At 44.9% G+C, this 23,243-nt stretch overlaps 1 protein-coding gene across 4 annotated transcripts in view; it reads right to left on the reverse strand.

The window, feature by feature from the left end:
- The window catches only part of PAX2 (paired box 2), a 102,214-nt gene that overhangs the window by 50,542 nt on the left and 28,429 nt on the right, over window positions 1–23,243 (reverse strand). For all 4 annotated transcript variants that reach the window (XM_027851998.1, XM_027851996.1, XM_027851999.1 and 1 more), the window contains exons 4-5: window positions 9,785–9,870; window positions 8,638–8,757 (exon numbers count right to left, since the gene is read on the reverse strand). In XM_027851998.1, the coding sequence (XP_027707799.1) occupies window positions 8,638–8,757; window positions 9,785–9,870 (206 nt within the window). The remainder of the gene's footprint in view (window positions 1–8,637; window positions 8,758–9,784; window positions 9,871–23,243) is intronic.

The raw sequence follows: 23,243 nt of genomic DNA on the forward strand, positions 1-23,243 counted from the left end.
AGGTATTCCTCAAGCCTCATCTGAGATTCAAGCTTAGCTAGCTGCTTGGCTTTATGCCTTCTAACTTGAAGCTAGAGTTATCAGTCTTGTGTTTCTCCTCTCTTCATCTCTAACCATTCCTTCTTCTTGGTACCTTTCATCTTGGACTTGGCTCTGCCCAGCTTCTTACAGGGCTCATCCTATTAGCAAGTGAAAAAAACCCATGCCCCTTTCACTATCAATCAGCAAGAATCATAGGCACCTATCTGGTCTCTGATGCTCTGCCTACACATTCCCACATGATCATTAACTGTATCAGTAACTATGCCACTGTCCCGTCCCTCAGCTAAGCTTTCCTGAACCAGGTGTACAATTATACAAGTTATTTTAAATGCAGTCCAACAAAACATATCCCCAAATTCATAAGAACATCCCCTTTCTTCACATTCTCACAGCTCAAAATATTTCCAGATACACATTGGGCAGAGAAATGAAATTCTGCCCAATCCAGATATGATTTTTCTGCAGACTTCTTCATCCAAAGATTTAAACATACACATATTCTCTCTCTTTCCATCTCTGTTTGTCTCTGTCTCTCTCAAAATTATATATAGACCTCTGGACATCACCACACATTTCCTGAGTAAATACAGACCTCAATGTATGTGAGCTATGATGTATAGGAAGGGAGACAGGGAGAAACAGAGACATCTTCAATTCAAAAACATTTATTAAGTGCCTACTATGTGCAAAGTACCATGCTAAGTTCTGAGAGTACAAAGATAAAATAAAGCCCAGTCCTTGCTCACAAGGAGCTTATAATCTAATATGGGGAATAAGACGGGGATGCAAATAACCATAACACAAGGCAGAATGTGACAGGTACGCTGGAGAGATGAGAATATTGAGGTCAGAGTGATCGTTTCCAGCTGGAGGAGGCCAGGAAGGGCTTGATGGAGGAGCAGCCTCAGATTTGTGTTAATGCAAAGGAAAGGTTTTAAAGACAGAACTGGGCATGGGGAAGGGCAGGGGAGGGAAGGGAGTCCATTCCAAGGATGAGGAGTAGCTTGAACAAAGATGAGAGACAAGAGAGAGCAGGATGTGAATGGGGTGGATACAGAACAATGAAGAATCCATTTTGGCTGGAACATAAAGTATGTTAAGGGCAATAATGTAAGACATGGAGAATGGAAATGTAGGTTGGAATCCGATCATTGAGGACCAGGACCATCAGTGTAAGGAGCAGCTAGGTGGTACAATGGATAGAGCACAATGGATAAGCCTGGAGTTAGGAAGACCTGGCTTTTGAGCCTTTCCTGGAATGTTTACTAGCTGTGTGTCCTTAAGTAAGTTACTTAACCACTCTGTGCCTCAGTTTCCCCATCTGTAAAGTAGGGGTCACAATAGCACTTACCTCCCAGGGTTATTATGAGGATCAAATGAGTTAAAATATGTAAAACGCTATATAAACACTAACTTTTACTGTTGTTATTGTCTGTATCTTATTTGTAGGCCATAAATTGCTGCTGAAGATTTTGGAGTGAATGAATGATAGTAGGGGTGGGTGCATTAAGAAGATTATTTGGGAAGGAGAATAAAGGAACAGATTGGAAAGGGGAGAGATTAGAGCAAGAAGACCACTTAGAAGGCTATGTAATAGGGGGGAAGGAAAGGGAATAAACATTTACATAGTGTCTACTGTGTGCCAGGCACTGTGCTAACATAATAATTACAATAAATTTGCAATAGACAATTAACAACAGTTAAAATAATAAAAAATCATGAGATGACGAGGCATTGAGCTAGGATGGTTACCATGGGAAAAGAACAGAGGGAGGAAGAGTAGAGGATAGGAATTGGTAACATTAGAAATGTAGGGAAGGGAGAAGGAAATAAGCATTTACTAAGCACTTACTAAATGCTAGGCACTGAGCTAAGCACTTTACAAATATGATATACAGCATAAATTGACAAATAAGTGTAGAGAGTAAGGTAAAAGGTGACTTGGAGATTTTGAGCCTGAGGAAATAGGAGCATAATGGTTCCTCAACAGAAGTGGGGAAGTCAGGAGGCGTAGGCTTGGGGAAGGAAGCTAATTGTTCTGATCTATACCTGTTAAGTTTGGGATGCTAGTAGAACATCCATCAGGCAGTTGGAAATATGGGGCTGGAGCTTGGAGGAGAGGCTGCAGCTAGAAATAGAAATTTGGGAGTCATCCACATACTGTAGATGTGTTAATTAACTCCACAAGAGTGGATTAGAACAGTAAAGAGAAGATTGTACAGAGAAGAAAAGGAGGGCTGAGGACAAACTTTGTGGGACACCTAAGTTTAAAGAAGAAATGAAGGTAAGGAGCCAGTAAAGGAGACAGAGCACGAAGGGTCAGAAAGATGGGAAGAGAACTCAAGATGCAGTGTTACTGCAGCCACAGGAACAGAGTGTGGCAAGAAGGGGCAAGTGTGGGAGTGAATGCCTGTAACTTCTGCTACTAGGGCGGGAAGCTGGGGCTGGTAGATTGCTTGAGCTGGGGAGTTCTAAGCTGAGGTAGGGCCTAAGTCCATGGCTTTCCACACCAAGTTAGGCACCAATATAGTAAGCCCCCGGGGCTCCATTTGCTACCAGGCAGCCTAGAGAGGGGCAAACCACTCAGGTCAGAAACAGAGCAGGTTAAAGCTTTTCTGCTCATCAGTAGAGGAATCAGCTCTTTGAATGGCCAGTGAACTTCCAGTCTGGGTGAGATGGGGAGACCCACTTTCAAAGAGAGGATGAAAGACAGAGACACAGAGACACAGAGGTAGACAGAGACAAAGAGAGATAGAGATAAACAGAAAGAAGGGCAATGGTCAAACACTGCAAAGATGTCAGGGATGATGACGACTGAAAAAAACTCCTTTGGGTTTGTTGATAAGCAAGAGGTCATAAATGACTGGAGAAGTGGTTTCAGTAGAGTGGTGGAAATGGAAGCCAGACTGCCAGGAGCTAAGGAGTGAGTGAATGGAAAGGAAATGGGAGTAGCAAATATGGACTACTCTTTCCAGAAATTTAAAGGTAAAGGGAGAAGAGAGATAGAGGGATAGCTTGAGAGGGGTATCAGGGTCAAGGGAAGGTTTTCATAGTATAGGGGAATGAATATGTTTGAGCATGTTTGTAGGTCAAGGAGAAGAAACCATAAGAGGGGTGAAGATTTAAGAAACATAATATAGGGAATGATTGATGGGTCAAGGTTAAAGAAACGTAGGAACATAGATTTAGAGCCAGAATGGACTTCAGAAAGATCACTTTAATCCAAACCCTAGATGAGGAAATTAAAGACCAGTGAGGGGAAATGATTTGCTCAAGATCACCTAGATAATAAGTAGCAGAGTTGGGTTTTGAATCCAGGTAATTTGGCTCCAAATTCCTCTATCTCTCAACTATATCACGCTCTAGTAGTTCTGGAAAAGAAGAGAAGGGGATGAGATGAAGGGTATAAGAGTAAGGGTTAGCGTCGGCACACCTGAAACTCTACTGAGACTGGAAGGAACAGGTGGAAGGACAGGAGGGGCATGAAAGAAAGATTTAGAAGTATGGGATAAGAGAGTTTATGTCAGTTGGTCATCTCAGTAAGGTGTTTTGTCTATCTGTCTGGGATCATAGATGTTGATTAGAAGAGAAAGAAGAGGCCATCTAGTTCAGTTCCTTCATACATGTAACCTGGCTCAGAGAGGTTAAATTACTCGCAATCCAGGAAAAGTCAGAGGCAAGATCTGAATCCTGGTTTTCTAACTCTGAGACCAGGGTACTCTATATTGTGCCACTGCCTATCTACTTATTTACACCTAAAATGTTTATGGTATACCAAGAGACACAACCATGGCTCGATCAAACATTTATTAGCAGATACAGATGGACAAGAGCCAAATTTCCTGTGTGTAGGCCTTTACCACACTGGTCCTGACCATGGCAACCTGCTCCAACAAAGAGCCTGGCTGCAGAAAGGCTGTGTGAGCTATGTTCAAGGAAGTTTCTATTTAATATGACTTCACTTTTCCTCTTTTCAGTGGTTCTGCCCATTATGCCTTTGAAATTCATGGCCTCTCCTCACAGGCCTACTCCCAGATACATTCATAACTACCTGCCAATAAAAAAGCCTGCACAGGCCTTCAGCCACTTTCAGGAACTACTGGGCTCTAGAGACAGGAAGTCAGGCTGGTCCAGGACTAGTGGACCTTATTGATCCCCAGCTCTGCTCTGCAGCCCTCAACTAGGGACTTCTTCCTTCTCCCCCTGCCCCCAACCACAGGCCCTGAGACAGAAGCCTCAGGTGTTACCCTGTCCACATCCTAATCTCCCTGCTTGCTTTAAGTCAAATCAGCACAACACCCAGAGGGACATCTCCGTGAAATGCTTGCTGAGAAAATAAACGACTTTTTCAGGCTACGGCTTCATCCAAATCAGAAGGGAGATATTAAAGAAGCTGATAGGAATCTGCCATTTGCAGCCACACAACCCACCTAGCATAACTGTATTTGCTGGACACTACAATTCACTGGGTGTCTAATTAATTCAGTGCAAACTTCTGGCCTCTGGCAACCAGACACTTGGTAGGATAACACATACACACACACACACAGACACACACACACACAAACATACACACATTCATTCTCTCCCCACCTCCCTGGCCCCCAGCAACAGACATGTGACTTCACTAGGATCTGCTGACAGATCTACTGGATCTACTCGGTGACTAATTTCCTTTTCTCAAGCTGCAGCCAGCAACATTTAATGGACAACAATGTTCCAAAACACAGATGGAAGTTATTGGATAAAGATGTAAAAGGAGGACTGGCCAATGTGGGTCCACTCCCCTGTCACGATGATAAGATACACGTTCTTATATCTCTATTGCTATTATAAAAACACATTTTTTGTCTGGTGCCACCAAAAGCCCCAGGAAGCCTCCCACCCATCCAACCGAGCCAGTATTAATTGGATGCTTAAAGATGCATGTTTCAGCGGCAGTAAATTGGGTACACTGCTTTCTCAGAGTCACGGATGGACACACAGACACACTCCAACTGACCCATTGCTTTACCACCACCCCAGGCTTGCATTGGGTCACACCATCATAGTACCCTTTAGGAGAGAATTTTCCCCACCAATCTCCCATAGCAACCTCCCCCACCACACCGTACCCTGTTGAAGGCCTGGTCCAGAGGCTTCTGACTCATTCTATAACACCACTTCTCTCCCACAGAGCCCAAACTGATAGGTCCTATACTAATAACCCCACAGCTATGATTGCTGCAGATTCTAATAACACTGTCCATATTATGAGTGCCAATGCCAATAATGCTCTGGGTATTATCACTGTGAACACCAATAACTCCTGCTGAGATTGTCTCCAATAATGCCAGCACATACTGCAGCGATTGTCCTCACTAATGCCCGCCCCTGTGACATTGTTAGAGCTGAAGAATGGGCTGCACTGTGCTGAGAGGCAGGGCTGGAAGGGAAAATCAACCTCCTTTAAGCCAAGAGGAAGCTCCTTGAGGCCTGCCCCCAGGGGCTGGTGCTTCTGATCTCAGTAATTTTCTGCCAGCCTAATAGGTCTGCCCTGGGCCCAGGGTGGCCCCTCATGGAAAATGCCAATCATATCCAATGCCAAATGGAGACTAAGGTGGTCAAAGTGGAGCTACTCTCCTAGGGAGCTCCTAGGAGGTGAATGTGATCCTTAAGTTCTTCCACTACCCCCCCCACCAACTCCCATATTTCTGCCCGGGCCTGGTGCCCTTCTTGCCTCTGTCCTCTATCCCATCAGACCCAGTGAATGAATCACTCAGATATACCTGGGCATTTGAGTAGCCCCTCCCTTAGCCCCCTTGTGCAACCTGACTACAGGCTGCTTTGCTACCTTTGCCTGGCTGGGGAGTTGGGCTACATCATCTTGACATATAATTATCTGCACTCTTCTTAATCATCTGTGTTGCTACCTAACACAGGCCAGAACTGGTTGCATGTCATAGGCCCTGAATGAGGGCTGGGAAAGAACTGCCCCCACTGCCCCCACTTCTCCTCTCTATCCCTACTGGAGTACTCCAGTGCTACTGAGCTCAGAGGTAATCCTGCAGAATTGACTGGGTTGGGGACACTCAGCCTCCCCCATGGAAACTCTCTCCTTCACACAGGAAGGGAAACTATCTTTTCATGTTCACTCTTTTTTTTTTTTTAATCACAGAACCCTTTGGCAGTCTGGGAAGCATGTGGACTTCTCAGAATAATGTTTGTTGTCTACTTTCATAATTGAAGGAAATATCAAACTTCACTTAGAGGTTAATGAAAATAAAGATGTAATTATTTTCCATCCAAGTTCACCCCCCCTGAAATCTATCCATCTAGTAGATGTCCCTTTTCTAAAGTAAGGGAAATCTTTGAGAGAGAGAGAAAGAGAGAGAGAGAAAGAGAGCACTAAGCTTCTGACCTCTCCTCCCACTCATCGGTTCAGTTTCCAAGCGTACGTTGGTTGCAAGGATGTTAAAAAATACAGAAAACAAATATGGTCAGTTCTCCAGGGAGAAAAGTAGTCTGCTGTAGCCAGGCCTAGCATACAGTGACTATACTCTCCTGACTTTCCCAAAACCTGCTGCAAATTGGTTCAAAATGGTTCAGTCTACCAGGGCCTGAAGAGCAGAGAAAAGACCTATTCAAGGAGTAAGGAGGGAAAAAAATTGGTGCCATGGCTTGCCCCTATCTTCTTCCCCACCTCCAACGCCCACACCCTCCAACAAGTAGCCCAGGCTTCAATATATCAAAGGTGGGTATCGGGGAGAGAAGATACATCCCTGGATCTCTGGAATTGGAGGGGATAGGAGGGACAAGGCAGGCTTAAGTTCACATGCTTTTGAGGATTTGAAATAGATTTCAAAATCCCTCAGTTCATTAATGTACCAAGGATTGGAAGGGAATGAGAATCCCCGAGACTGGGTGGAGGCGATGAATATATACTCCTTTTCTTCTCTGATGCAACCCCTCCCTCCCCATAACTCAGCCCTGGCTAGATTTGGGGGTGGGAACCTTTTTCTCACCACCTCTAACCCTAACGTAGCACTGCAGCCGCCAAAACAACCAAAATGAAATTTAGTGAGTGGTGTAGCCCGTGGCAGCCAAATGGGTTTGGATATTTCAGAAGAAGGCGAAATAGAGCCAGACAAGCTGTTTCCCTGTGAAACGAGGCCATTAGGGCTCCTGGAAGGAATCCAGCACTGGGTCATCACTGTCTTGCCAGGCCTGGGGCTCTCACATACTGTCCCCTCAGCCTGGGGTCTGGGGGCCTCACCTGTACTGTCCCTTCAGACGGGGGGCCTCAAATACACTGTCCCCCACAGTGTTCCTCAGTGTTATACACAGAATGCCCTCGTACACTTTGGACCCTTAGCTTGAAGCCTGATGCCCTCATACATGCATACATTCTGTTCCCTTAGAGTAGGGCCTGGGGCCCTCACACATACTGTCCCTTCAGCTTGAGGGCCTTAAACTCACTGTCCCTTCAGCCTGGGGCTATCATACATACTGTGCTCATAGCTTAGGGCTCTCACACACAGTGTCCCCTCAGTTGGGGGTCTGGAATCCTGGAACACATTGTCCCATCAGCCTAGGGCCCTCACGCCTACTGCTCTCATATCTTGAGGCCCTCGTATGTTGTCCCCTAGTCTGGAGTCTGGGGGCTCTCACACACTGTCCCCTCAACCTGGAATCCTCATGCAGGACCATCTCAGCTTGAGGCCTTCTCATACATTGTCCCCTCAGGTTTGGGGTATTCACATACACTACCCCCTCAGTCTGGAGCTCAGAGCTCTTATACACACAGCCTCTCCACTGGGAGGCTTCAGATCCAATGGGAGTATATAGACAGGGCTTTGGGGAATGTGGAGTCCCAGAGGTTAGGGCCTCTGCTAAGGCTATAAGACTACCACCCAAGTTGACCCAGACAACCCACCCAAATGATCTCAAAGAGTCTACAGTTTTCTAGTCTTTAAAGGGGTAAGTGGCTTTGCCAAAGGGAGGAAAGGGAAAAGTTCTCAGAAAGAACCGAAATGTCTTTCAGCCCTCCTTCTTTCCTTCCTTCCTTCTTCCCTCCTGCTACCTTGACTCCATGTTGGAATGTTCCAAGCAAATGGAAGAAATAACTCCTTCATATGGGGCTAAGAAAGACACCTCCTCCTCCCCTCCACTTGCCCTATTGTTTGAATAAGATAGTTTTCTAGATGTCACAGAGAAAGAACACCAGAACCTGTTGTGGAAGGCATCTTCCCCCACCTTGACAGTCTGGGGTCAAGTAAAAGGAATAGAAGGAAATAGGAGGAGATTTGGTACTAACTCCTTGGCTTTATGTGTCTTCTGCCCCCCTAAACCTTCTTAAGGCAAGTGGTTCCTGTTCCACCTAGAATCAAATGGGGATAGGGTGAGTCCCAATGGTAGGTGAGCAGATGGCGGAGCTGATGGCAGAGCCTGTACCCTACCTCTGTCTGGAAGCCAGCAGGGCAGTGGGGGGACCAGGCTTCACTACTAAAACTGATCTCACCAAAGAGCAGCTGCGAGGCCAGGCCAGAAACCGGAGCCCTGCGTCCGGGGACAAAGCACGCAAAGAGGAGGCCAAGCCTTTATCCTCCTCCCTACCTTCATCACGTTTCCTCTTCTCACCATTGGAGCGAGGAATCCCCAGGATCCCATTGATAGAGTATGAGCCCACAGGGTCATTGGAGGCGCTGGAGACAGGAGGGGAGGCCGTGCTGGGAACTAGACAAGGCAAAATGGAAAGGTTGTCAGGAGAGCGGAACTCCAAGTCAGGGTGGGCAGCATTCAGAGGGAGCTCTGAATGAGCTCCTCCTCTTTCTGGTGCTCAGTACGGGCCATCCCCATTGCTACATTTCAACCCCATTGAATTCTCCCTCATCTCCACAACCTGCTCTGTGGTAATGATGGCCCAAATCCAGTCCTCCCCTACATCACAGAGACAAGACATTCCCCAGGATATTGCAGGGATCGCAGGAGGGATACAAGACAGGTCAAGATAAATTCAACTAAGGACAGAAAGTTTAGCAAAGTCCATTCCACAGATATCTCCACATATAGCCTGGTCCCATTTCCTAGGCCAGATGAAATCACCTTGGAGCAAGCATCTTTTTCCTTAATTCTTACCCTTCAAGGCTGAATTCCACACCATGGACTTCAGGTAGACAGAAAAGAGGTGGGAGAGGGAGAAATCCAAAACACACAGAAAATGAGAAAGAAAGATAGAGACCTAGGAAGAGGGAGGGTGAGGGAGTAAGAGAGAGAGAGAGAGAGAGAGAGAGAGAGAGAGAGAGAGAGAGAGACGTAGGAATGGGGAAAGACAAGGAAGAGGAAAGAAAGGGGAAAAAATTGGGGAAGTAGAGATTGAGAGAAGGAAAGAAAAGAGGAATAAATGAGGCAGGAAGAAGGAATAAAAGGGGAGAGAATAAGTGAGGGTGAGACAGACAGCAAAGGGACAGTATTAGATGGGGGGGGAGGCAGATGGAAGGAGAAAGAGAAGTAAAGTTATAAGAGAAAGGAGGAAGGAGAGAAAAAGTATTAGGAAGAGGACTTTCCAAAGGGGAAATCCTAAGCTCCTTGGTGCCCTCTGAGAAAAGCAGGGGAGTCAGACCACGTGGATGGGCCTCAGTTCCGCCTCTCCCTTTGCTACTGGGGTGCATCTCACAGGAACATCTCTCATTTACATTGCTTTGGGATTCTCCCAGGACTCAAGATCTGTGTCTCCATTCCCTGAGTCCTCTTATCTTCTTACCTATGGTATGGCCAGGAGCTGTCACTCCTGTCCCCGTCCCATCTGGAGTTGGGTGGAAAGGTTGCTGAACTTTGGTCCGGATGATCCTGAAAAAAACAGTGGGGCAAGTCAGAAACTTGGTTGACCCCAGGCCAGCCCAGCCACTGGCTTTGATTTTTTTTTTGTTCTCCCTAGTGCCTTTGCTCCCTCTCTCATCCATCTGCTCCCGGTTGCCCAGCCCTGACCGCTGCAAGGAGCAAGTTTTCCCTCCCATTGGCTCTGCCAATCCAATCTACTGTAGCTCAGTGAGGAAGCAATCTGCATTCTGTCCTACCCCTGGGCATCATCCAAATTGCAGCTTCATTTCAGCAGCAAGGATAGAAAAGGCAGACCAGGCAACAGCCCTGTACAGCACAGCGTGGCATAGTAGCTAGCATTTTCTATTCGGGGAGGTTGGGGGAGGGAGACTTGCACTCTCTGTGGTGGAGTTCCATTCTCTCTCCCACTCATCACAGCCTTTGAAGTAAACAAGGCACATAGGAATTGGCAGGGGGGATGCCAGAGACAACAAGCAGGCTTCTTCCCATGAAAGTGCTCCGATGAATAGAAAGGCAGAGGGGAAGGCACCCTAGCTAAAAAGGGAGATGCCAGGATGTTTCCAGGGACCAGAAAGTTGCTTAGTAGAAAGTAAGAACAGGGCAAAAGATGGTTCACAGGTGTGAACCCCTGTCTTGGCCCTTTGTCTCATGGCTGAAAGATCACACATGGTTCTAGTGTGAAGCCTTCACCAGAGGAAGTTGTTCTGTTGTTACTCCTACCTATTGGCCTCAGACAGGCCAGAGCCCCAGTCTGGATCCACGAGAGATCAGTCTCTACTTGGAGAAAAAATTTTCCCCACATAGCTATTCATGTCGGTTTACCCAGCTGAATGACCTTCCTGGGCCTATTTGTTTGTCAGTAAAACAAGCAAAATCCAAATTGTATCTCTACTCCCCTTCTAGTGTAAAATCCCATGATCCCATGAATTCAATTCATTTCAACTCAATCAACATATACTAAGTGTCTACTATGTATAAAGCTTTGGCTGGAGCTCTGTGAATTGACCCAGAGTAAAGAGAACCAGATGGAGTCTCAGGTTTGAGGGATGATTCAAGTTTCCAGGGTGTCTGACCACCAGCCTGGAAGACCCAGCTAAGGACCAATACTTAAGTGAGGGTCTCTCAAAACATTGGACCAATCAGGTGCCCTGGGAAAACCTTTCTCAATGAAACCATTACTTTTTCAGGTGAATTGGTCTTAATTAACACAATAATAACTTAAATAACTCAATAATAACCTGAGATTTGTAGAGCACTGTGCTAGATGATGGGGAGAAACAAGTAAGAGAATACTGTCTTCAAGGGACTCACAACCTACTTTCGAAAGTAGGATAAAAAGATAATCCAAAATACAAAACCATTTATGATAAGGCCAAATGAATGAAATAGAGAAGAAGTGCTATAGGAGTTTATGGAAGGGGGAGAGCACTGAGGTTGATACATCTGGGAAATGTCTGAAAAAGAAGGAGGTAAGAACTAAGCTGGGTCTTAAAGGCAATGCATGACTTAGATGAGAGGTTAGGCGGGTGTGGTAGAAAACGCACTGAAGGCCAAGTATAGTGGCATACACCTGTACCCTGGGAGTCTGAGACTGGTGCATCAACTGAATTCAGGGGTTTGGAGCTGCAGTAAGGCTAAAGTCTATTGGGGTATCTGTGCTCAGTCTGGCAGTAAAAGGAAAGCCCCCAGAATGGAGAAGAAAGGAAGGAAGGAAGGAAGGAAGGAAGGAAGGAAGAAAGAAAGAAAGAGAAAGAAAAAAGAGAAAGAAGGAAGAAAAAGAAGGAAGAAAATAGAAAGGAGGAAGGAAGGAAAGAAAAAGGACAGAAAGAAGAAAGGAAAAAGGAAGGAAAGAAAAAAAGAAAATTTCACTGAATTGGGAATAGGGAGTCTTGGGTTCTAGTTTCTGTTGTGCCATTAATTGGCTATGTGACCTTCAGTTATTAATTACTTTGGTTACCAGTTTCTTTATCTATAAAATAAGGGGTTATAGAATATCAAAGGTACCTTCCTACTCTAGAAGTATTTGTGTCTTATTATAAAATGAGAAAGGAGGAGGGGGAGGGCAGTAAAAGTAGAGGGAATGGCAGGAGTGCAGATATATAGGCCGGAGTGTGCATGGGGCATTTTTCTCATATGGTCTAAATCTATTGTTTTCTGGGAGAAAAGGAATATGGGTGTTCTCCTTCAACATGTGGAGCCGTCAATGAAGAGCCTTCGAAGGACTGGGGGTGAGGGGAAGGCAAACAAAGCAGTGCTTTAGAAATATGAATCTACCAGCAAAGCATAGGACAGATTGGAATGAAGAGCCCAGAAGGAAGGAGACTGGTTAGGAGGCTGTAGTAACAGAACAGGCAGGAGGAGACAAGGGTCTGGACTGAGGTGTTGGCAGTGGGCATAGAAAGAAGGGGACAGATTGGAGAAACGTTGCAAAGGAACAATCAAAGTGAAGATTCCACAGGACTTGTTTGGTCACTGGTGAGATGTGAGGAGGGGAGAGGAAGAATCAAAGATAATTCTGAGGTTTCAAGCCTGGGTGACTAGGAGATTAGTGGCACTATTGACAGAAAGAAGGAAATCAGGAAGAGGGAAAGATGATGAGTTTGATTTTTAAATATGCTGTGTTTGAGGTTGGGCTGGGATATTGAGGTGGAGATATTCAGTGGGCCATTAAATATCTAAGACTGGACCTTCGAAAGAGAGAGCTGAGCTGGAAATGTAAATTTAGAGATCATTTGTATTCAAGTGAGAAACTCAGCCTAGCCCGTGGTGGAGAGAGAGATGGCCTCGGAGCCTTGAAGACATGATGTCAAGGCATGCCTGTGACACACACTCGCTGTGTGACCCAGGGCAATTCATTTAACCTCTCAGGGCTCTGAAGGCCAGAGGTGTCAAACACGGCCCACCAGCTATATTCAGCCTGAAACACTGTTGAGTATAGCCGCAGATTGAAATGTAATTGGAAAATATTTTTAAAATAAATAAGAATACAATGAAACACATATAATATTATATTTTAAAACTAAGTCGATACCTGGCCCTCAGGGATCCTTATGTACAGATTAGGGGCCTCATTTCTATTTGAGTTTGACAACACTGCTCTGGGTAACTATCTAAGCTTATGAGCTGGTAGGAGGAATTTCCTCTTCTGAGAGGTGTGTATACTTAGGAGATCACAGATGATTCAGTCTCTATCCCTCTTCCTATCCTTGCATTTCTTTAAATAGTTGAAGTCAGTGGAATGGATGACATCTCAGAAGGAGAGAGTATAGCTAGAGGAGTAGAGGGCTGACATCTGAACCATTAGGGATACCCATATTAAGAGAGTAGGATGAGGACATGGAGCCAATGAGAGACAGGTAAGGGAGAACCAACATAGTGTAGTATCGTGGAAGTCAAGGAAGAATTAAGAAAGCGGAAGCAGTCTACAATGTTAAATGCAACAATTAGGCAGGATAAGGAATGGAAAAAGGCCTGGGAATGAGATTATTGATGACCGTGGAAAAAGCAGTTTCAGTAGCACTGTGAGAGAGGTGAGTACAGGCTTTGGATTGCAAGGGATTAAGTAAGAAATGGGAAGGGAGGCAATAGAGAGAGACTTAGACTATCCTTTCGAAAAGTTTTATAGTAAAAGGAAAGAGGTTTGGCTCTAGCACAAAGTGGCAGAAGGCTAGAGGGAAAGAGGTTGGTTAGTTTTTTGTTTTTGTTTTTGTTTTTGTTTTTGTTTTTAGATTAAGAGGGGCATGAGCATGTCCATGGGAGAATGGGGAGGGGGGGCCAGGGGAGAGAGGGAATGCTTGATCATGCAAGAGAAGGAATCTCTGATTTGAGGTAAGGCCTGAGAGAGGGTGGAAGGGGTGGAAGGGGTCAAGATCATCGGACAAGGGTTTTCACATTGGAGAGAAAGGGAATATTTTCCTCAGAGTGGAGGAAAGGGACTCAGGAATGGTTAAAAACAGTTATTTTTTGGTTATTTTTTCAATGCAAGGAGGCTAAATGAGAAAGCTTAAATGACCTTTCTCTAAAGGAGGAGGTGAGGTCATCTGCTGAGAAAGAGGGAGTTTGGGCTTAGGCTTGAGAGCCTAAAGAAGAGCCTAAAGAAAATGGTGGGAATGTCCCAGGCAGCGAACATGAGCTGAATAAAAGGATTACTGAACAGTCAAGGCAAGTTGTTCCCAACCCAGGAGCAGAAGCCTCTGGAGCCTGACAATGGGCATTCTAGGAGGCTCTGAGGTCCCTGGGTTTGGAATACAGACTCTAGTCGATGGGCGATGGGCCAAGGGTGAGAAATGCTGAGACTCTGAGAAGATAAGGCTGCAAAGCTTAGCACAGATAGGGCCCTCCTTGCTGGGCTGCTTGTCTTTGTTACCCAAAGCCTCTGACCCCCGGGGCACTGGTGCAGATTTAGCTGAGTCAGAAAGTGATGGAAAATCACTATTCTCCGACAGCAGTTTGGTGGTGCGTGGTAAAGGGGCTCCTGCTGTCGGGTTACTAATAGTCCTGGTGTCTCTGCCACCACCCCAGCGGGCACTCGGTCCCTGGGGCTGATCTCAGGATGCTGGAGAGCTGGCAGTGTTGGGAAAAACAAACCCACCACTCTCCTAAAGGCCAAGCCTTTCCTTCTTGCATCCAAGAAAAGAATCCAACAACCAAGAGCAACATGAGGGATAAGTATAAGCCACAGGATCATAGACTTAGTGTTGAGAAGGAATTTAGGGGTCATCGAGTTCAACCCCTTCATTTTACCTATGAGAAAACTCAGGGAGATTAAATAATTCACCCAGTCACAGATAAGGAATAGCAATCAGGGTTGGAATCCAGGACTTCTGACTCCAAACCAAGTGTTTTTTCCACGGCATAGCATTACTTGTTTCCACCCCTTTGAAGGGCATAAGAGTGAAGCAATGCAGCAAATTAATTTGCCTACTGCATGCTCCTCCAAGAGAGGATCTCTGGTCTTCAGTTTTCTTGTTTGTAAAATGAGAGGGTTTAGGCTACATGACTTCTAAGAGCCTTCCCAGCTTGAAATGCTATGAAACTTGTGGGGTGGCCCCCAACCAGGCTCACACATGTATACACACACACACACACACACATACACATACACACATATGCACACACACATGTACACAGACACACATACATACACATACTCATTCATGGCCTCAGAAGGGATAGACCACCAGATATCACTCCACTCCCACTCAGCAGGCTGAATCCTAGATCTTAGGGCCTAGGATACTCTTGTTGAATAGTTACTATTGCCTCCTCTCACCCTCTGCACCCCATCATTGGAGGGCACACATAACAAGTGCTAGAGACTCATTGCTTTCTCTGACTCCATCAAGGGAAGGATGAGCTAGCCCTTCCCTCTCCATCAGCCTGTCTACTCTTCCTTCCCTCTCTATGCAGGCTCAACTAAATACATGTTCTGTGTTCTTTCTCGCCTCTGCACCCCCTTCACTTCAGACCTTCTCCCTAAGAAGGCTCTGGAATTCTGGGATGGGCCCCAACTCAGGAGGGGCTGCCAGTCATGGGTCTCAAGGCCTTCCACACAGCCAGACGCTTCCTGTAGACACTCCAGGATTGGTGGGCAAACACAGCTCAGGCAGGGTGCTTCTCTTCCCCTAGTGAGGCCTAGTCATAGGCTTCATCACATTGCAGACTCTATTGAAAGCCCTGACAAAGAGAGAAGAAGGGTGGTCTACCTGGAGACAGATTCTCTACAAGGGATTTATGGAACACTGACCATGCCATAGAAGAGTAGAGGCCTGAGAAGGAGAGGATAGGTGGGATGGCCTGGTCTTCCCTCTCTGGGCTCTGTCCTAGAGAGGAGACCTGTAGAGATCAGGAGTTGGCTCTGGCCCCAGCTCTTGCTCAGGGTCAGCTGGGCCCCTGGAAGGCAGATGCAACAGCAGATATTCAGGAAGGTCACTAAGAGCCTCATATTCAAAGGAGGTCTAGATGTTGAATTGGGCAACCCCCTTCCTAGTCAAGTCTCCAGGAGCCAAAGAGGATCCACATGGGTTAAGAATACAGACAGGTAAATTCTTCAGTACTTCTAATGAGCATTAAAATAATAGAATCTGTCTCACAATAAATTTTTTAAACCAACACAAAGAGAAAAATCTCAAGCTTCTAAGAATGTGCCCAGGATATGATCTGGTCCCTCTTTTGTCTTCATTCTCTCTCTCTCTCTCTCTTTCTCTCTTTCTCCCTGTCTTGCCTCTCATATGTAATATTTTTGTATGTAATATACAATTCTCTCATTCCCTTTACTTTCTTCTGCCTTTCTCAGCTTCTCCCCCCACCTTTTTTCGGTCTGTCTGTCCATTTGTCTCTGCTCTCTGTGTCTCTGTCTCAGTCTCTCTTGGCCTGTACCCTGAAGTACCAGTGTGGCTATGTGAGTGTATTGATTCCCCGGAGCCGGAGGAAAGCAGGAGGTAGAGCTGGGGTGCAGGCATAGGGATGGAAATAGAAGGCTATAAATTATTTGTGACAGGAAAGCAATAGTGCCAGAGTGCTGAGCACAAGTCCTGTGTCACTATTAGATTCCTTTTAGCCTGATGACACTGTAAAAAAGGTTAAGTGTCTGCTGGAATCGTACACCTGGGGGGCCGGGGCAGCCCAGGAGCAGAACAAGCCACTGAGAGCAGGTATATCAATTCTCCAGGCCAATAATATTCCTCTCATTGATCGCCACGCAAAGTTCAAAAATCTCATTACAGCCAGGCAGACCAGGAACTTTTTACAAATCAATAGAGTGATATAATGTATGTATACTTAGTACAAATGTATCTATTCATCTATCCATCCATCCACAGTCCGCCTCAGGGTTTCCAAGTTAACCTACCCATCATATTATGTTATGTTATGTATGATATTATATTGCACAATGTTATATTATAATAAATGGCTTGTGAAAACTCTCCCTGAGGAAGGGACAAGAAGAGGTCCTGTTAGCATTGAAGTGACATCAGACATCTCACCTCAGACTGAGGTGGCATCCAATAGTGTCTTGTCTAGACCTAGATCTCTCAGGGTTTTTAGGAGCAATGCTCTGTGCCTCTTTGTGGAAACCCAAAGGGGAAGAGATGGAGCATGGAAGAGCAGAACAGATTCCCAGATTCTCCTTTCAGTCTATCAATGACTGTCACATTCTTAGTCATTCAGAGGATTGTATATCTTGAGCTAGAAGGTACCTTAGAGGCCAACTGACTTCTTTCTTACTATGAAGTGGGGACCATACCACCAAATGGAACCAGATGATGGTGGTAAGAGCCTATCAGGAGAACTCTGCCAGTCTTGGCCACAGAAGCTTGATCAATTAGACAAAACAGGGTATCCTCTTCCCATGAAAACTAACTTTCTGGTGCTGACTTGCTTAAACCCCGAGCTGCAGTAGCAATTGGCACAGAGCACAGACCAGGAGGGAATGAAGGAGTCTTGGAAGAAGATGTTGTATACGCTATATCTATAATCAACATCTGTAGCTCTAACTATATCTATATATGAGGAGAGAGAGAGAGAGAGAGGGAGAGAGAGGGAGAGAAAGAAAAAGAGATGAGAGAGAGACAGAGACAGAGATAGAGAGAGACAGAGAGAGACAGAGAGAGAGAGAGAGAGAGAGAGAGAGAGAGAGAGAGAGAGAAACAGAGAGAGAGCCATTCTGACTTGGCAAATCCAAGGACCTACCAAGTCCACTATTTCTGACCAGTTGGTTCCCTATGTTTGCTGATCCTGAAGTGTGACTGCCTCAAGCCAATGGACAGTAAGGCTTTTACTCAGTGTGTCTATGCTTTGGAGATCCATAGTCAAGTTCAACCCAGCCAACAAAACTTCTTGTGATTCATGAAGCCAAGGGGATTTTGACCAATTAATTCATGTAATTGCCTCCATTCTACCTGGATCCACAAGTGCCTTTCCTAAGCAGCCCACCCTAGCCATATGGCCCTAAGGCAAATCAGCAACAAAAGTATAGTGAGACTTTTCCCAACAGGGTTTCAAACATGAATTATAGAAGATCATTTTTAAAAGATTCTCTTCTACTGGAAATAACACCCCCTTTTCTGACCCTTGGAACCATTATAATGTTCATCCCACACTGCCAACCTCAAAAACCCCAAGATCACACCATTCACACCAGAATGTCCCCTTCCCTGGTCACTAAAGTGTATCATTCACACCATACTGTTCCCTCAGAAGTCTAAGGTCCAATATCCATCATCCTACACTATCCTCCAGAGCCCTAAGGTACACCATGCAATTTGCATTTGATGGACTTCCCCCTCTTCCTTCTCCCCCTCCCCATCTCAGCTCTAAACCTTAAGACTGTATATAGGTACATAACTGTAATATAGTAGAAAGAACACTAGACTTGGGATCAGAAAAACTGGGTTTCAATCCAAGTTCTGTAACTTATTATCTGTGTGACGTTAGGCCAGTCATTTAATCTTTCTGAGCCTCAGTGTTCTCCTTGGTAATTTGGGGCTAATAATATTTGCATTATCTGCTATATGGGATTGTTGTGAGAACCAAAGGAGAGAGTATTTAAAAAGTGCTTTTCAAACCAAAAATTACTATACAGATGTAAGTTATTCTTCCCTGCCAAAATTCTGCTCTGGTGCCTCATTGTGGCATGGAGATGACTCTGAGTTCTTGAAGACAAGAACCCTGATAAGGCTTACCAAGCAGGACAGACTTCAAGTCCTGGCCCTGCAACAGACTGTTATACTGGGGCAGCCTCTCTCTATTCCTAGAGTTCCAACACCAGAAGGCTGACCGCACCACATGATGATTGATGGGGATAGAGGTGGGGTGTGAGGGGGTGCTGCAGCAATTCCCAAAATCATCTGACACAGGTAAGGCTCTTCGGGCCACACTGCTTGGAGGGGTGGCGCCTATCTAGGTAGAGTAAGTGTCCATATCAATAAAATCATTTGAAGGATTATTATGAAAATAAGAACCCTGTTTTCATGAGATCTCCAGTCCCAAATCAAGTCTGGCTTTGAAACCCATAAGGAGTTTAGTGGCATTTTCCCCCAAGGCGCTAATGCTCTCTCTTTCTCTCTCTCTCTCTCTCTCTCTCTCTCTCTCTCTGTCTGTCTTTCTCTCAGTCTCTCTCTCCCTCCCCCTCTCCTCCTCTCTCTCTCCCTTTCTCTCTCTCTCTCTCTCTCTCACACACACACACACACACACACATACACACAGACATATATATGTACATATAGATGCATGTGTGTGTATATATATATATATGTATGTATATATGTATATCTCCCTAGTCTCTCTCCTGAGCTCAAAATCCTCTATCACCAACTTTCTATCAGACGTTTACATTTGGATGCCCACAGACATCTCAAACTCAACACGTCCCAAATAGAATTCACTATTTTCCCGCTACCAAGCCCACTCCTCTTCCCAACTTGCTTATTTTCTTAACTTTTCCCCAGGTCTGATCATATCACTCCACTGTTCAAAAGGTTTCAGTGGCTCCCTATTGCCTCTAGGATGAAATACAAAGCCCTCTGGTTAGCATTTAAAGTCTTTCACTGCCTGGCTCCAGTCTGTCATCTAGCCTTCCTCTTCACAAACTGTGTGGTCCAGCCAAATAAACCTACTTGCAGTTATTTACATGACAGTCAATCTCTCACCTTTGGGCCTTTGCCCAGGCCGTCCCCATGCCTGTAATGTACTCTCTTCCCATTTATACTTCTTAGTACTTCAACTTCTGCCAAAGTTCAGCTCAAGCACCGCCTCCTCCATGTGACCTTTCCTAATGTTTCCAGACACTAAGGCTTCTCTGATTGCCCTTCCCTATCAGTTTGAGGAATTCATCTTGTGTGTATGTATGTGTACATATACACACGTTATATATATACACAAATACATGTGCAAATATACATACATACAAAAACACATATATGTGCATATGTGTAAATAGATATTATACTTTTATATTTCTTTCTTTGCCAAATCCTGAACTTATCCTTTTAGAGAAAAAACTGCTGCAAAAAATATAGGATCTCCTTTCAATTTTCCTTTTTTTAAGCTATAAGCATCTATATTATTAAAGTAACAACATCTTTGTGGGACTGGACTCCATTGTTAGGCTATTTAAAAGCTTATTGGGGGGTCTAAGTCCCTTGCCTCCAGCCTCTTCATTTCCAAAGTACATCTGGGCCTCCAGAATAGCCTGGTATGTCTCACTGCTTAAGAAGAATGAAATTGAAATGCACATATATGAGTATGTGTGAGCACCTGGCATGGGGAGGGTGTACCCCACAGCTATAAGACAGGTGTGCAGCATGAAATGGTGTTCTATGAGCAGCAAGAGAGAGGTTGGCAAACAACTTAACACCCACTACACCTACACACACACACACACACACACACACACACACACACACACGATCATAGAACTAAGGCCAGAAAGGACTGCAGATGCCATTTAATGCCCTCATTTTAAAATGAGGAAACAAAAGCCCAGGGAGGTTAAATTCTGACTGCCTGAGGTCACACAAGTAAGTGTCAGTGGGAGGATCTGAACCCAGATCCTTTGACTCATGAGTCAGCACACTTTGGGTACATCTTTCTCTGTTGAACCACCAAACCTCTCAGTCTCTATAATGATTCTAATAGGGCTTTTCAGGGGGAAATGAGGTTCACTTGCAAGTCAAGATATCACCCTCCTGATGTCATTGGTCCTCTTCCAGAACAAAGGATGAACAACAAAACAACAATTCAGGGGGAATGCAGAAAGATTTGGCAATTTGTTAGATATACCAGTTGATAGGGAAAAACCATTTCTCTTGGGTCATGGTCAGGAAGATAAGCTTTAACAAGCAAGGACCAAAGTTTGTAAGCTGAGGAAAGGAGGGGAAAGAAAGCTAGTAATAGTCCTAAGTTTTGGCCTCGGTCCAGTTTTTAGATAGCCGATCATAATTAGCAAAGTTTGCCTCTATCGATAGTACAGAGGCAGTATTAGTCAGATATCATTATCCTAGAATCAAAAGAGAAGGTTTTTATTATGATATATGGAGCAAAACCAGAAATGTCACTGTCCTGAGCATGTCCTGAACCTCCCGACTCATGCTTTGGTTTATGTCTTTCTCTGCCCCTTTGCCTGGAATGCCTCCCTCCCCTTTCTTTGCTGAACTGAATTCTCCCCAACCTTCAAGCCCCAGTCTAATCCCTCATCTTTGAAATGTCCAGACTGCTGCATCCCATGGTGATCATTCCTTGATCTGAGCTGCAGTAACACTTGGTGTTTGGGTCACTCATTTGAGAATTAATGTCTTGTCCTAGCACATCTCGTATTGTACTGAACTGTTATTTGTCTCTTGTGTTGCCTTTTTTTAAATATGAAAAATATGCTTCCATGATTAGATGGTGAGCCTCTTAATGGAGGGCAGGGGTCCTGTCAGCCCAGCACAGTGCTTTACATGAAGTAGACACTTGATAAATATATTGTTAATTGGTCAAGCCCTTTAGAATAGGGAAGCTAGGTGGCACAGTGAATAGAGTGTTAGGCTTGGAATCAGGAATACGCATCTACCTGAGCTCAAATGTGGCTTCAGACACTTACTAGCTGTGTGACCCTGGGCAAGTCACTCAACCCTGTTTGCCTCAGTTTCCTCATCTGTAAAATGAGCTGGAGAAGGAAATGGCAAATCACTCTAGTATCGTTGCCAAGAAGACCCCCAAATAGGGTCACGAAGAGTCTGAAATGACTGAATAGCAACAATAACAACAAAATTGAAAAAGTTAGGAATGTGAAGCAGGAGACAGGGCTAGAGGAGCTGGCCAGACAAGAGTCATTTCTTTAGTGTGGTCATATTGCCCCTGGTCAAACAAAAGTCACTAAAGTAGGAGCTAGTCAGTCACTTTGGAGCCAGGGCCCCTGAGCAACCTTCTGGTAGCTTTCTTTGACCTAAAATCACCATAGCCTAGTCAAGATATGATATGCAGGGCCTACCTCACTAGAGACCTCTAGACTCTGACTACAATAGACTTTTCTATTCTTATTTCCATTTTCTCCTTTCACATGTTCTGTATTCCAGTCGAACTAAACTACTACCTATTCCCTGATTTCATCTTGAATTTTCCTTCCTCTGTGCATCATCCCACACTTCCTCTACATCCCTGCTTCCTGGAATCCTGCTCTTCCTTCAAGACCCAGCTCCAGTGCCAAATCCTCCATGAAGCCTCTCTTGGTGCCCCAGCTAGATAGGACCCTTGCCTCCTCAGATTCTCTTGGAACACTTTGTTTGGAGCTCTCCTTTGTCCATAATATAGCCAACCTTGTGTAATACTCATTTGTTTACATTTTCTATGCCCCTTCTTAGATTGAAAGCTCCTTGAAGACAGAGACTGTGTTGTTTCTCAATTCAAAGAACACTTACTAAGTGCCTATCTTTTCAGGTGCTGGGGATACAAAGATGAAGAAAGATATAGTCTCTGCCCTCAAGGACCTTATAATCTATACAAAATATTCATATACATATATGTATAATTCATAGCAGAGTGAGAGATCCAGACAATACTTTTAAGAGGGTAAACATACCCTTTCCCATCTTTACATCGTTTGATTTTGTTGTTGTATCACACCCAGAGACTACCCCAACAGAGTAGGCACCCAATAAATGTTTGCTGTTGAAATCGCAGCCCCACGGAAGCCTATTGGGAGACAAAAGCCAGGGGACTTGGCCAAGCATACAGTATACGTCAAGTTAATGGGCTAAGGATGCAGAAACAGAAACCAGATCCTTAGTGAGGGAGTTGTTCTAGGATTTCTTTCAGGAGAGCTGTGGAAGGTTGCAAGCAGCCAGCCAGCCAGTGTTTCATTAAGCTTGGGCATGCACTGGTCCTATCCAAACTCACTCTTGAAGTTCTTCAAGCGGCCACTATTGCCACTCATCCAACTTAAACAAGACAAGAAGGCTCCCCTAGCTTTGAAAAAAAAATAGCCCCTGCCCAGAGAATTGGAGGCTGAAATTAAAAATAGCTTTATAAACATTTCTGATCAGTTCCTGGATGATAGAATCCTAATGGATAGTTGAGGAAGCTAGACTGTTTGGGTATATGCCTGGCCTTCTAAGACATGAAGGAGAAGAGCCAGGCCCTCCCTCAATAGGTCCCTTGGTGTCTGTGGCAGAAACAGAATTCTAGGCTGGGAGAACCATGGGGCTGATGGAGGGGGTACAGTTCAGATGGGCTTGTAAGAATGAATTGAAAGCATATGGATTAATTTGACTTTAAGATATGCATAGGTTTAAAAATTAAGAGGAAATGTGTTTGACAAACCATTTGGAAACCAGTCTGAGGAGCTTGCCAAACCCAGAGCGTGACCAGATTAGTCCCGCTCTCCACTGAGCCTGTTCTCA

This window comes from Vombatus ursinus, unplaced genomic scaffold, assembly GCF_900497805.2.
Source record: "Vombatus ursinus unplaced genomic scaffold, bare-nosed wombat genome assembly UNPS02009205.1, whole genome shotgun sequence".
Lineage (NCBI taxonomy): Eukaryota > Metazoa > Chordata > Mammalia > Diprotodontia > Vombatidae > Vombatus > Vombatus ursinus.